This window comes from Leptodactylus fuscus, chromosome 10, assembly GCF_031893055.1.
Source record: "Leptodactylus fuscus isolate aLepFus1 chromosome 10, aLepFus1.hap2, whole genome shotgun sequence".
Taxonomy (NCBI): Eukaryota; Metazoa; Chordata; class Amphibia; order Anura; family Leptodactylidae; genus Leptodactylus; species Leptodactylus fuscus.
The window spans coordinates 33836096-33850819 of NC_134274.1; the positions used below are offsets into that span (position 1 = coordinate 33836096).

Here is a 14724-nt window from a genome sequence, read left to right on the forward strand (position 1 = left end):
TTTTTTCTTATTTAATAACACGAAGTGCTTCTGAAAAACTTTATAAAAAAGTTTTTCCTCTCCGTTACTCTCCGTTTTTCCTCTCTGCCTGTTCGGGTCTCTGTGCCACCCTCTGCTCGCGTGCTGCGGCGCAGGAGGCGTGTGCAGTTTGATAATTTGCTTAGGGTTTTTAGTTGCACTGTGTGAACACGGCTCTAGTTCTGTAATTGAATTTGCACCACACGCGTCTTCTGCCCTTGTTGCCTCTGTTCATTAAGTGGTTAATTTTTGCCTTGCCCTGTGATTGACAGCCTGCCTTCCTATCAGGTTCTGGGCAGGTGCTTCCTCCCTATTTAGTCTTGGCTCACATTCACACTGGTCCTTGCTATTGCCTTGTGCGTACTTGCTTTTTTTTGTCGCTGTTATTACTTGTATTCTAATCCTTGACCTCTGGCTTTCCCTACTGACTATTCTTTTGGACTTCGATTTGGCACTGCATCGCTCGACTGTTACTGACCCTTGGCTAGCTGACTTCCCTAGTTGTTGTTGTTCATCTTGTCTGCATTTTGTGTATCACATATATAGGAAGGGATCGTCTACATGGTTGCCGCCTATTACGTATTATAGGGCCTGGCAATATGAAGGGACAGTGGGGGACTTCAGCGTAGGGCTCACTGTCTCTTGTGCCCCGCCCCAGGGTTTCCAGCAGCTACTGGGGAATTGCTGTCATAGGAATTCCACAACAGTTACAATAATTTTTATCTTGTACAGTGTCGTCGGGGGTGGGACTATAACCTTTAATAATAGCGTTTTATTGGTGTATTATTTTATTTTTTTTATTTACATTTTTTTAAAACTTTTCTATTAATTTTTTTTTGTCCAGATTGTGTCCCTATAAGGTCATAATAGACCTTCAGGGACATCTGATCACTTTTTTTTTTTTTTTATTAGAGACTGATTTCCTCTGCAACTGGGACTGGTACATTTACACCCAGTTGCAGGAGGAATACAGCCTCCTGCACGTTAGTATATATGATATGACCATAACCATGACACCATAAATAGCAAAGTCCTGGAAAACATAAAGGGAATATACTGGCCCCTAGCATAGTCAATTCAAAAACTTTTCAAAATCTACAAAAAAAAAGTCATACTTAACAAAGGTAGGTTGTTTTACACTATAATGTGCTCTATAACATGGTGGTGTCAGTTGAATATCCTTGGAGGAGGTGGTAGGCTCCCTTTAGGTATGTTGTAATAAGCCAAAACATTTTATGCTTTTGAACAAGGAGACTAGAAAAGGAACTGTTCTATGGGGGTTCTGACTGTTGAACTCCAAACTGATCAGATATTGCTGAGCTATTTTAAGGATAGGTCATCAATCGTTAACTATTAAACCTGCTAAGCATAGAAAAATATAATATAATACATCTGATTTGGCTAAAATATGTGAAAATTAAAGTATATACATCCTATGACTTCTAGTAATCCTTGGTATGACCAGCAATAACTTTCCGCAGTCTGGCCCAAAACAGTTGCTGCTCATCTCCATCTTCTGGCCACTTCAGGTAAGTTTTCTTGTCTAATATCTTAGTGAGCTTGTGGTGAAGTTGAAGTTCTTCTCTGGGGATGTTATCCAGGAATATCAGGATAAGGTAATCCTTACTCTCTGCTACAAGCCTGTAGGTTGCCATTCTTATCTCCAGGGAGCACCAGTTACTTTGGAGGTAACTGCGAGTGATAACACAGATTGTCCGTCTACTGCTATACATACTGTCCACAATGTTGTCTACGATGTCTCTGCCGATCTCAAAGTCTCGGTTATGGATACACACTTTAAAGAAAGGAGGACCATTTTGTTCCAGGTTAGGAAGAAGCTGCTCTGTTACCCACTGCTCATTGTGGGCATTATATGATACAAATACATCATACTCATAGTGGTCTCCTATTCTCTGCCTATTATTCAGCCAACATTTAATTGTATAGAACATGTATAGAAGGTACCACCAGATACTTTCATAGAAGAGGGAGATGCACATAAATATTAAAGTACTGACTAATGTAGCTATGAATGCAATGAAACCTAGCTCAGTATTACATTTGTCTTCCAAGAAGGAGACTAAGTGTGAAGGTTGTATCTGAGCATTGACAAAACAAAAATGATCATAAAACTCAAGGAATTCAACTTGTTTTTCATATGTCACCCACTGAGTCAGCCATGACAGGTCACAATTACAAGAGAAACTTGTCGTTGGGAAAAACATATTTTAAACTAACCATATCAGAAAACACGTTGTTTAGAATTCCATAAATTTTTTCATTCTCCACCATTAAAAATGTGACTGATTTTAAATCCTTAAACAACACATTTTTACCGTAGTCCTCTATTCCTGAATTCACAATATGTAGAATTTGCAGATTTTTCAAGCCTAGAAATAGTTTGTGTACATTTAATGCTGAGCCATAGTGGAGGACTTTTGTATTTTCAATGTGAAAAAAAGTAAGTTTTGTTAAATTTTCTAGTGAAGAATGAAAGATGTCTCTTTCAGATGGTGAACGCACAGCTGCTATTATATATAAGCTTTCCAAATTAGTAAATTTCTCCAGGGCTCTTGGAAATCCTTTATCATTGCAGAGAAGAGAATAGATATTTCTTAAATACAGTTCTTTGATTTTCTCAAATGGAAAATAATCACAATTGTCGATCCACACATACGGAGCATGAACGCTCAAACTTTCAATGAAAAGCAAAAGTTTAAAAAATTTAGATTCAATGGTCAGAGATGTATCAAGGGTCTTCAGGGTCATCTTTTTTAGTGACTGCATTGGCTGTGACCACCGCATAGACTCCATACTTTTAAAGCCAAGTGCAATCTCTTCAAGCGTTGTTAGGTCCTTAAAAGCCCAGTCATCAATGTGATCTAGGAAATTTTCATTCAATGTCAATTGTTTTAATGAAAATAGATCTCCAAATGCAAGTTCACCCAAACTGTAGATATAATTGTTACCAAGATGCAGAACCTCCAGATTCTTCATGCCACGAAATGAATACTCACCGATTATCTGGATCTTATTGTAATTCAGTGAAAGTTCTTTGAGTTGTTTAAGGCATTCAAATTGATCTTGTGTTAGAGATGTTAAATAGTTAAATGAGATGTTAAGAGAAACAAGCTCCATGGAAATGTTCTCCGAGCAAATTTTAATAGAGGTAATTTTATTGTTTGACAAATTGAGCTCCTTCAGGTTTCTTAATCGCTTCATTTGAGATGCAGCCAAATGTTCGATGTAGTTGAATGATAAATCTAGAACACGTAGAACGTTGCAAGATCCATTAGATGTATGGATAAAAGTAATGTCATTATTTGTCAGCTGAAGTTCCTGTATCTGAAAGAGCGATACATAAACACAGATGTGGAAACTGGGAAACTGAGAATCAGAAAATGAAATTGAATCAACTTTTTGAATCCCAGAACGCTTTAAAAATTTTAGGGCTGAATAATCTATTCCAGGTTTAAAAAAGGATAACCTCGGAAAGTTACAGAATGAGTTGTTTTCCAGTATTTCACTTTGTGCTCCCACAATGTTCAAATAGGTTATATTAAAATGTAAGGCACTGATATTACCTGTAGGGTCTTCACTGAATAGGCAGTCGGTCTCTCTGTATGCAGTTATAGCATTATAAATAATAGACAACTTTTGCAGACTTTGTAGTTTAGGAAGATACTGAGTTACTGAAGATAAATTTCCAATGGAACAGTCTTCCAGAATAAGATGTTTCAGTTGAAGTTGAAGGTTGTCAAATATGGATTTTTTCAGAGATGAAAAGGGAAAATGTCTTAGTTGAAGTTCCTGCAGCATACACAGTCCTCCTAAGTCAAGTTCCTCAATGGTATGGTTTTGTGATTCTCGTAGCCACAAAACAGAGAGTTTCTTAAGCCCCTGAAAGACCAAAGGTGAAATCACAAAATCACCAGATATATAAATGTAACTTAGGTTTGTAAGATGGGAGAAAGCTTGCGCTTTAACTTGGACATTAAATATCTCGAGATAAAGCCAGTCTGTTTCTACAGGAACTTCTTCCAAGTGATCTATTACAGAAGTGTTATAGGACTTACAGGCTGCTGCAAGGCTGAAGTTTAGTTTGTCAAATCCATCAAAATCCAAAGAAGTTCTAGTGTTATAGATATCAAAATATTCCTTCTCTATGATGTCACAGTGCTTCCTTAGCATACCAAGACATGGAGACTTAATGGAGATGAAAAAGGCAAAGCAGACCAGACGAAAAATAACATCCATGTTATCAGATCTCGTCCTGCAGCAAAATGACTTAAAGCTATTGTAGTTTCTTGTACTGCTTCTATAACCAGATTTAACGGAAGGGTCATTTTAGAATAGATATATCAGTTCCTCTTACAGCTAAAGAAGGGGAAACGTAAGTGCAGATGACTCATCATACTGTACATGTAAGGTTTCTCTGCGGACTTTCTGCTTCAACTACACCTATAAGGAAACTGCTTGTTATGACCCGGTCTTCGCTATCTATCTCAGCCTGTTAGGTTTAGGTGCGGAGTGTCTGAACGGCATTCTGCACGTGAATTGTCCGATGTGCGGCAGGGGAATATTCACACTGGGCATGCGGTCTCTGCGGTTGCACTCTTGCATGGATCATGCATTGAGCTGCACTGCTGATCATTGCTGTAGGGTGTCAAAATAAAAACAAATATTCATTCCTTACACCTCTCCTGAGCCTCCACCGATTATACTCAGGGGTCTAAAGAGAACCCAAAATATAATAAAGTCACTTTCCCTTTGACCTAACTTATATAGATAGGTTCCAAGAAGCCCTGTGAGTTTTCTATACTATGTAAAGCCAATTTAGGCTGAGGGCTCACGTAGCAGCCCACGGCAAGGAAACACTTTTCACAGACAGTCCACAGAGTTTTCCTCCAAGGACTTTCTGCTTCAATTATACCTATAGGGAAACCACTAGCGTTTTCATACTTATAATTGACATGCTGCGATTTCCGAAACCGCAAAGGTCTGTAATAATGTGGCCTTTATGTGATGTGAACCTGGGCTGGACCCAAATAATGAAAACCCAGGTGATGGTGTGAACCCAGTGTAAGAGAGGGCACTGACACTGGGTCTCTGAGGTGATGGTTACATAGCTCCCAATCGTCCCGCATGGTGTCACATGACCCACAGGATATACTAGCAATAATACCATAAAATAAACATCATTATTAAATCAAATATAAATAAATAAATAAAGACACGACAACTTTTTAGTGGTGTAAAACTTGGCTGTGATGTTTTATTAAGGGGTTACCAACATAAATTATTAAATATTTTAATGAACCAATAAAAATAATTGATAGATAAATAAACAAATAAATAATCAAATAAATACACAACCATAACAACAATAATTTGACTTGACCATCAAGTCCACCCAGCAGTAGCTGGGCGACTAACACCCCCTCTAATAAAACATCACAACAATTCTGATAACCCAAACCATTAGGGTGGGCGGGTGGGCGCTGCCTTTCTTCCTCAGATGATTCTCCTCAGGGAAACTGGCACACAATTACAGCTGAGCTGTCTTTTATGTACAAATCTGCCGCCACTGGAAACATCTGCCCAATCAGCTGTTGACCTGGTAGCTAGGCAGAACATCTGTAATCCAATCAGCTGATGACCTGTTACTGGGCAGAACATCTGGAAACTTCTAGAACCTGCTCGTGCTGGGCACAGCTGACCTTGCTTAACCCCATGGTAAGCACCATTCGTAGATTACCTCAGGAAATAGGGGAGGACATAATTAGAACAAACCAAATTATAAATGTAGCAAAAAACAACACACATTGCCACTAATTAATATTAATTAACCAAAATTGCTTCCTGGGGACAGTGACACCATGCGCCCCCACCATTATGTCACTTTTGGGGGCATTTTCATTCCGTGGGACAGTCTCGATTTTAAACTCCTGTCCCGCGGTCCCACATGACATACTGCATGTCCCGCTCTGCCCCTGAAGTGTTTTGTTTATTAACAAACTTTCCCCCGATCACCATCTGCTCTTATAACAGTAATAAGGTTGTAACTGGGATAAGAGCGCAGGTGATCAGGGGAAAGTCTGACTCCTGTACTCAGAAGGACCTGTGTGACATCACACGGTCACGTGACTAGGTAGGCGTGTCTTTGTATCCTGTGCAGGGAGGAAGAGATGGAGAGATGTGTGGTCTAAGGTACTGGGGGGGGGGAGATGCAGGGTGAACTGTGTTTGAGGGGGAGAAATGTGGGACTCAGGGTATACTGTGGGGTGCAGGGTGTACCGTGGGGGGTGTGGGGTGCAAGGTTGACTGTGTGTGAGGGAAATATGTGGGGTACATGGGTGTACTGTCTGTGTGAGGGGATAAATGTGGGATGTAGGGTGTACTATGTGTGGGGGAGAGATGTGGGGTTCAGAGTGTACTATGTGTGTGTGGGGGGGGTAATGTGGGGTTCAGGATGTACTGTGGGGTACAGAGTATACTATGGGGGATGTGGGGTGCAAGGTTGACTGTGGGGGGAGAGGTGTTGGATGCATGGGTGTACTGTGGGGGGGTGAAATGTGGGGTGCAGGGTGTACTGTGTAGGGGGGGAGATGTGGGATGGTTGGGTGTACTGTGAGGGGAGAGCTGTGGCGTGCAAGGTGTACCCAATGAGAACTAGGTGGGGATGGGTGGAGTCAATTTAGAAGTGGGTGGAGCTAAAATTTGCCACGGCCCGCCCACATTTTGTCCCTTTTATTGTCCTTTAAAAGTTGGGGAGTATGTGGTTAGAGCACTTTACATGGGGAAGAGGTGCATCAGCAGCAGGAGACACTGTGAGGACTGAGGAGATATAGCACTGGCACAGGCAGCATAAAATGGTGGATGATGCAGCCAGTCAGTCACTCCTCACCTCACAGACTACACTCAAGTTGCAGGGAAGGCAGCAGGTTCTTCAGTCAGTGAGATCTCTCCCTCACACTCCTGACCCTGTGGCTGAAGCCTATAGTCATTCCAATGCCGCCATATACAGCCTGTAGCAGGTATACACAGTCATATTCCTGTCACACAGGCACAGTACACTGACATTGTGGATTCCGCAGGCACCTCATCTTCTCCCCTCATGATTCTTCTCATCTCCTGTCAGCTCTCAGGAGGAGAGGTACGGCACATGTATATTGTACTCAGGGTGTATTTAATATTGGGGCAGGGTGTATATACCTGGTCTTACTATATACTATGAGTTTAGGATACTTTAATTGGCTTTTATTCTATTTGTGTCTCATATTGTATAATTGGGTCTGCGCCTCCATTTCTCATGTCGCATTCTTTGGATTTTCTTTTTAGTCGTCATAAACATCTGGTAACACCTTGATGTCATTTCATTCAGTCTTGAGAATGTACAGTATTGTCTTCTCAGTGCATGGATCAGGGGAGGTGTAAGGTATGAATGTTTGCTTTTATTCTGTCCCCTCCCCTTGGTCTCTATTATACCCTGGCATCTGAAGAGACCTCAGGTTACAATGTGGCGATTATTTTAGGTACGGAGTTTGCACAGATGTAACAATGCTTGGAGCTTTATTACCTTTTTTTGGAGTGTGTGTTTCCATTGTTGGGTATAATACATGCACTTTAGCAATGGTACGGCACATGTATATTGTGCTCAGGGTGTATTTAATATTGGGGCAGGGTTTATAAACCTGGTCTTTCTATACACTATGAGTTTAGGATGTTTTAAATGAGCTTTATACTATTTGTGTCAATTAAATGCTTACACAGCCATGCAGATAGTTGTAATGGCATACTCGCGTCTTGCAGTTAAAACGGTCTACGTGGCCAAAGAGGCAAAGTGTATGTAACAGTCATCATCTGGCAATTGAGTCGGCCCCCTCGGGAGCATGGGATCTCAGCACTTACCCGGGTATGCTGGGTGTTGACACTGACTCTGATCCTCTTCGTCGCTGTGTGAATCCTGGGCTAATACCCAAAGTTAACTACATAAACCGAAATCCCTGAGATCTGGGGGCTCCCATGTTACCACCCTGTCCCAACATTCAGGAAGTAGCAAGACAGACATTTGTAGGCCATGTGCCATGCACCAAGTAGTAAGAACTCCAAAGCTCTTAATGGTTAAATAATGTATTAGCACATGTTCTAAAGATCAAATAACGGCATCAGTGCCTGTTACATAATAGGAATACGCTAGAAATCACACACTTCGAAACACTAAGATGCATGCACCGAATATTGATATTATTGAGATTTCTCTTTTGTTCATTCACTTAATTTTGTTAATTGACAAAAACATTATAAACACTATTTTCTACACATCTCTTAAAACATTTTCACAGTACTGTAGCTATTCATCCAAAGTGTTCATGCTGCAATTGAATGTGGTTACTGAGGTTACTCATATACTTGTCATATCATCTTCCTATAAGAGAGCACTGGAGCAGGCCATAGGAGGGTCCCTGACCAGACGGGCTCCCCAGATTATATCAAGAACATGATATATATATATATATATATATATATATATATATATATATATATATATATATATATATATATATATATGCTCTTAACTATACATAAAAATACTCTATGTACAAATCAACTCCATAAGAAACACAAAAATCAAAGATCCGGTCGGATGAGATCCCAGTTGGGTCTGTCAGTCATATTCTACAAGTCAGTTTATATGACCAATATAATACAGCCTTATATTTGCTTTGTCACATAATTTCCATGGCTTTGTCTTCAATGCTTATCAATGAACAGAATATGAATGTCATACCAGGAAAACAGTGAACGTATGAATATCCTCAAGGCAATTAGGTTAGAGTCTAAATGATCTTCAGATTTGTCCATTTGTAGTTAAAAAGGGTCCAATAGAAAAGATGGCAATATAGACTCCTCTGTACCTTTCTGGACCAGAATTTCTCTTTTGAATCATGAGGATGAGACTCCAGCGACCTCAGGGTTTCTTCTTGGAATATGAATATTTAAAAATCTACAAATCTGCTTGGGCTCCAGTACACTCCCAAATTTTCTGCTTCAAGGAGCCATCCAACCATGTTCTTGCAAAGTTATACTTCACTCCTCAAGAGCTAAGGAACAGATAGTGAAAAATAAAAAATATTATATAAATTAATACAGCAAATATAGAAAAAAGAAAGAAAAAAAAAAGGAAAAGACAGATGTGCTGGAGTGTCTATCCAATATTGGCTGATCATATGTGCATAATCTGTGAGGGAGAAAGGTGTGTGACGTGGTGTCCTAAATGAATGGGTATAAATAATGTGTTAAAGTGAACACAAAAAAATTTAACAATATAAAACAAAATAGAAAGTCAGATCACTTACCCATTTGTGTTCACATAAATATCTGAAGCGTGGATCCTCCTACTGATTTTCTTTCTACCATGCTGACAATGACATCTAAGAAAGGATAGAAAGCCTGTAAATTTGCCAGTCCCAAATGCAGGTCATCAGAATCTAATCTAAGGAAATCTGACACTTGGACCCTGCAATGAATCACCTATTCCAGCAGCCTCTGAGCAAATGCAGTGGAAAGGGAAGCAGACGCAGTTTGCACCATTGCTGTAAAGGGGACGGGGCTGTTGCTCTGATCCTATAACTTAATTAAGACCCCCATAGATCAGATACTGTTGACCAATCCTATGGACACATCAGCAAAATAAAAGATGCATTTGGACTGGAAAATCTCATTAATGACATGAAGTGTAACAATCCCAGACTGAAAATTGATTTGGATTCAGCCCTAAGCAGTGATAATTATGGTCCCCTCCTCGAGTGTTGGCATCTACTTTTTCAACACCCCTCACCCTGAGTCCCCCAGTCTTACCTTCATGATGGTGGTGACACTGTGCAGTTATGGAGGTGAGTGTCAGCTCCTGCTCTTCATCTCTCAGCGATGAGTAAATTGTAGAGACTTGTTCTTGTCTTATTTCCCAGAGTTCCTGGGATGTCTATGCCATATACTATATATCTTATGACATTGGTACACTGTGCCATGGGGTTGTTGAGTTACATTTTTCTTTGCAAAATGAATTTACAGATCAGAGAAATAACAGACATTAATCAATGTTTATATTATCATTTCATTAGATTAGTTTTCATTATAATTATAAAATGTTAGCCAAACAAGCAATTTAAGATATACCCAGACAAAGGAGGTTATTGGGCAAGATTCTGGAAAAAATTGGACATACTGAATTTTTCTGCATCAATCAAAAAACATTTGATGTGAACGGCTCCATGAAACAACTTCCACCTCACCTAGAGCCCCCACAGATCAGCGCAGCTTCCAGTAATGTTTGTATGCTGGGTGGCTGGGTGGCCAACTGTAGTGGCAGCTTTAGATGTATCTGTTCCATAAACGTCAATGGGATAGCGCAGCAGTGACTAAAACTGCTGGTACATTACCTGGAGCCATGCTGTCCTGGAGCTGCTGATCTGTGGGTGTCCTGGATGTTGGACCTTAACATATCTAATACTGATAATCTCAGGATAGACTGTCAGTGTATGAGTGTGGGAATCTTATTTCCATGACACCATAAATAAGCAAAGGGGTACCTTGAACAAGAAAGCTCTTATACTGCTGTTCCTACACAGTATGTCCATGCCTCAATATTTGGTATTACAGCTTAGCCAAGTTAACTTTAATATATAAAGCAGCAATACCTTCCAAACACACATTGATGACCTGTCCCTAGAATAGAAAACACAGCAAAGTCCTGGAAAACATAAAGGGAATCTACTGGCCCCTAGCATAGTCAACTTCAAAAACTTTTCAAAATCTACAAAAAAAAAAAAAGTCATACTTAACAAAGGTAGGTTGTTTTACACTATAATGTGCTCTATAACATGGTGGTGTCAGTTGAATATCCTTGGGGGAGGTGGTAGGCTCCCTTTAGGCTCCTGTATGTTGTAATAAGCCAAAATTATGCTTTTGAACAAGGAGACTAGAAAAGGAACTGTTCTATGGGGGTTGTGACTGTTGAACCCCAAACTGATCAGATATTGCTGAGCTATTTTAAAGGGGCTCTATCAGCAAAATCCTGCAGATAGAGCCCCACATATGCGTGCATAGCCTTTAAAAAGGCTATTCAGGCACCGTAAAAGTTAAATTAAACTAACCCCCCGTTAGCACGCGGCTTCTACTACGGCTACTGCGCATGCGCCCGGGCTATTTTTTTTTTTATCAGTGTCCGCGAGCAAGCGCCGGAGGAGGACGGGACCCGAAGACGTCAGAGGAAGAAGAGGCGGGGAAGAAGAAGACGGCGCACCCTTAATGCCCGCCCAGGGTGCACATTCCATAAGTAGAGAACATTCTTTTATAAGTTATTATTTTAAAACGGGGGGTAGTTTAATTTAACTTTTACGGTGCCTGAATAGCCTTTTTAAAGGCTATGCACGCATATGTGGGGCTCTATCTGCAGGATTTTGCTGATAGAGCCCCTTTAAGGATAGGTCATCAATAGTTAACTATTAAACCTGCTAAGTATAGAAACTTATAATATAATACGTCTGATTTAGCTAAAATATGTGAAAATTAAAGTATATACATCCTATGACTTCTAGTAATATTAGGTATGACCAGCAATAACTTTCCGCAGTCTGGCCCAAAACAGTTGCTGCCCATCTCCATCTTCTGGCCACTTCAGGTAAGTTTTCTTGTCTAATATCTTAGTGAGCCTGTGGTGAAGTTGAAGTTCTTCTCTGGGGATGTTATCCAGGAATATCAGGATAAGGGAATCCTTACTCTCTGCTACAAGCCTGTAGGTTGCCATTCTTATCTCCAGGGAGCACCAGTTACTTTGGAGGTAACTGCGAGTGATAACACAGATTGTCCGCCTACTGCTATACATACTGTCCACAATGTTGTCTACGATGTCTCTACCGATCTCAAAGTCTCGGTTATGGATACACACTTTAAAGAAAGGAGGACCATTTTGCTCCAGGTTAGGAAGAAGCTGCTCTGTTACCCACTGCTCATTGTGGGCATTATATGATACAAATACATCATACTCATAGTGGTCTCCTATTCTCTGCCTATTATTCAGCCAACATTTAATTGTATAGAACATGTACAGAAGATACCACCAGATACTTTCATAGAAGAGGGAGATGCACATAAATATTAAAGTACTGACTAATGTAGCTATGAATGCAATGAAACCTAGCTCAGTATTACATTTGTCTTCCAAGAAGGAGACTAAGTGTGAAGGTTGTATCTGAGCATTGACAAAACAAAAATGATCATAAAACTCAAGGAATTCAACTTGTTTTTCATATGTCACCCACTGAGTCAGCCATGACAGATCACAGTTACAAGAGAAACTTGTCGTTGGGAAAAAAACATATTTTAAACTAACCATATCAGAAAACACGTTGTTTAGAATTTGATATATTTTTTCATTCTCCACCATTAAAAATGTGACTGATTTTAAATCCTGAAACAACATATTTTTACCGTAGTCCTCTATTCCTGAATTCACAATATGTAGAATTTGCAGATTTTTCAAGCCTAGAAATAGTTTGTGTACATTTAATGCTGAGCCGTCGTCCAGTACATTTATATTTTCAATGTGAAAAAAAGTAAGTTTTGTTAAATTTTCTAGTGAAGAATGAAAGATGTCTCTTTCAGATGGTGAACTCACATCTGCTATTAAATGTAGGCTTTCCAAATTTGTAAATTTCTCCAGGGCTGTTGGAAATGCTAATTCATCGCAGAGAAGAGAATAGATATTTATTAAATACAGTTCTTTGATTTTCTCAAATGGAAAATAATCACAATTATCAACCAACACATAAGTAGCGTCAACGCTCAAACTTTCAAAGTAAGGAAAATTATTGAAAAAGTCATATTCAATGGTCAGAGATGTATCAAGATTCTTCAGGGTCATTTTTTTTAGTGACTGCATTGTCTTCGACCACCACATGGACTCCATATTTGTAAAGCCAATTGCAATCTCTTCAAGCATTGTTAAATCTCTGAAAGCCCAGTCATCAATGTGTTCTAGGAAATTTTCATTCAACGTCAATTGTTTTAATGAAATCAGATCTCCAAATGCAAGTTCACCCAAACTGTAGATATTATTGTTATCCAGATGCAGAACCTCCAGATTCTTCATGCCACGAAATGAATACTCACCGACTGTCTGGATCTTATTGTCATTCAGTGAAAGTGCTTTCAATTGTTTAAGGCATTTAAATTGATCTTGTTTTAAAGCTATTAAATAGTTAGAAGCCAAGTTAAGAGAAACAAGCTCCATGGAAATGTTCTCCGAGCAAATTTTAGTAGAGGTAATTTTATTGTTTGACAAGTTGAGCTCCTTCAGGTTTCTTAATCGCTTCATTTGAGATGCAGCCACATGTTCGATCTCATTGAATGATAAATCTAGAACACGTAGAACGTTGCAAGATCCATTAGATGTATGGATAAATTTAATATAATTATTTGTCAGCTGAAGTTCCTTTATCCGAGAGAGCGATACATAAATGCAGATGTGGAAGGTAGAAAACTGAGAATAGGAAAACGAAATGGAGTCAACTTTTTGGATCCCAGAACTATTTAAAGATTTTAAGACTGAACAATCTATATTAGGTTTAAAAAAGGATAACCTTGGAAAGTTACAGAATGAGTTGTTTTCCAGTATAGTAGCTTGTATTCCATGAATGTTCAAATAGGTTATATTAAAATGTATGTGAGTGATATTACCTGTAGGATGCTCATTGAATAGGCAGTCAGTCTCTCTGTATGCAATTATATTGTTATTAATAAGAGATAATTTTTCCAGACTTTGTAGTTTAGGAAGATACTGAGTTACTGAAGATAAGGTTTCAATGGAATTTTCATGCAGAATAAGATGTTTCAGTTGATGAAGGTTGTCAAATAAGGATTTATTCAGAGATGAAAAGGGGGAATCTCTGAGTTGAAGTTCCTGCAGCATACACAGTCCTCCTAAGTCAAGTTCTTCAATGATATGGTTGTTTGATTCTCGTAGCCACAATACAGAGAGTTTCTTAAGCCCCTGAAACACCACAGGTGAAATCACAAAATCACCATATATATAAATGTAACTTAGGTTTGTAAGATGGGAGAAAGCTTGTGCTTTAACGTGGACATAAAATATCTTGAGATAAAGCCAGTCTGTTTCTACAGGAACTTCTTCCAAGTGATCTATTACAGAAGTGTTATAGGACTTACAGGCTGCTGCAAGGCTGAAGTTTAGTTTGTCAAATCCGTCAAAATCCATAGAAGCTCTAGTGTTATAGATATCAAAATATTCCTTCTCTATGATGTCACAGTGCTTCCTTAGCATACCAAGACATGGAGACTTAATGGAGATGAAAAAGGCAATGCAGACCAGACGAAAAATAACATCCATGTTATCAGATCTCGCCCTGCAGCAAAATGAGCTAAAGCTTTATTTGTAGGTCTTGTATAACTAGAATTTAACTCAAAGGTCATTTTGCAATATAGATACCACTTTACCAGTTCCTCTTATTACCCATGAACATAGCAAGGAAAAGAAGAATCAAAAGTGCTGATGAATCATGTTTTATGGTATATGTATTTTTGGAAATGTTTGTGTCATTTTTATTATTCGGTAACTATGCCTTATGTTACCTTTGATTCCTGAATGGTGCGTAAACAGTGGCGTAACTACCGCCATAGCAGCAG

At 39.2% G+C, this 14724-nt stretch overlaps 2 protein-coding genes and 1 long non-coding RNA gene across 3 annotated transcripts; all 3 read right to left on the reverse strand.

The window, feature by feature from the left end:
* Positions 1-1460: 1460 nt before the first annotated feature.
* Positions 1461-4275, reverse strand: LOC142219257 (uncharacterized). Its single transcript, XM_075288204.1, is given in 2 exon segments — positions 1461-2241; positions 2243-4275. Coding segments are annotated over 2 exon segments (2814 nt in total).
* A 4350-nt stretch (positions 4276-8625) lies between these two features.
* Positions 8626-10119, reverse strand: LOC142219258 (uncharacterized). The gene is made up of 3 exons (XR_012717542.1): positions 9880-10119; positions 9378-9452; positions 8626-9122 (listed from the first exon to the last, which is right to left on the reverse strand). It is a non-coding gene; the product is annotated as an uncharacterized LOC142219258 (long non-coding RNA).
* A 1378-nt stretch (positions 10120-11497) lies between these two features.
* Positions 11498-14428, reverse strand: LOC142183566 (uncharacterized). Its single transcript, XM_075258694.1, has one exon. It carries the CDS (start codon positions 14426-14428, stop codon positions 11624-11626), a length of 2805 nt encoding a protein of 934 aa, XP_075114795.1. The 3' UTR covers positions 11498-11623.
* Positions 14429-14724: the final 296 nt, after the last annotated feature.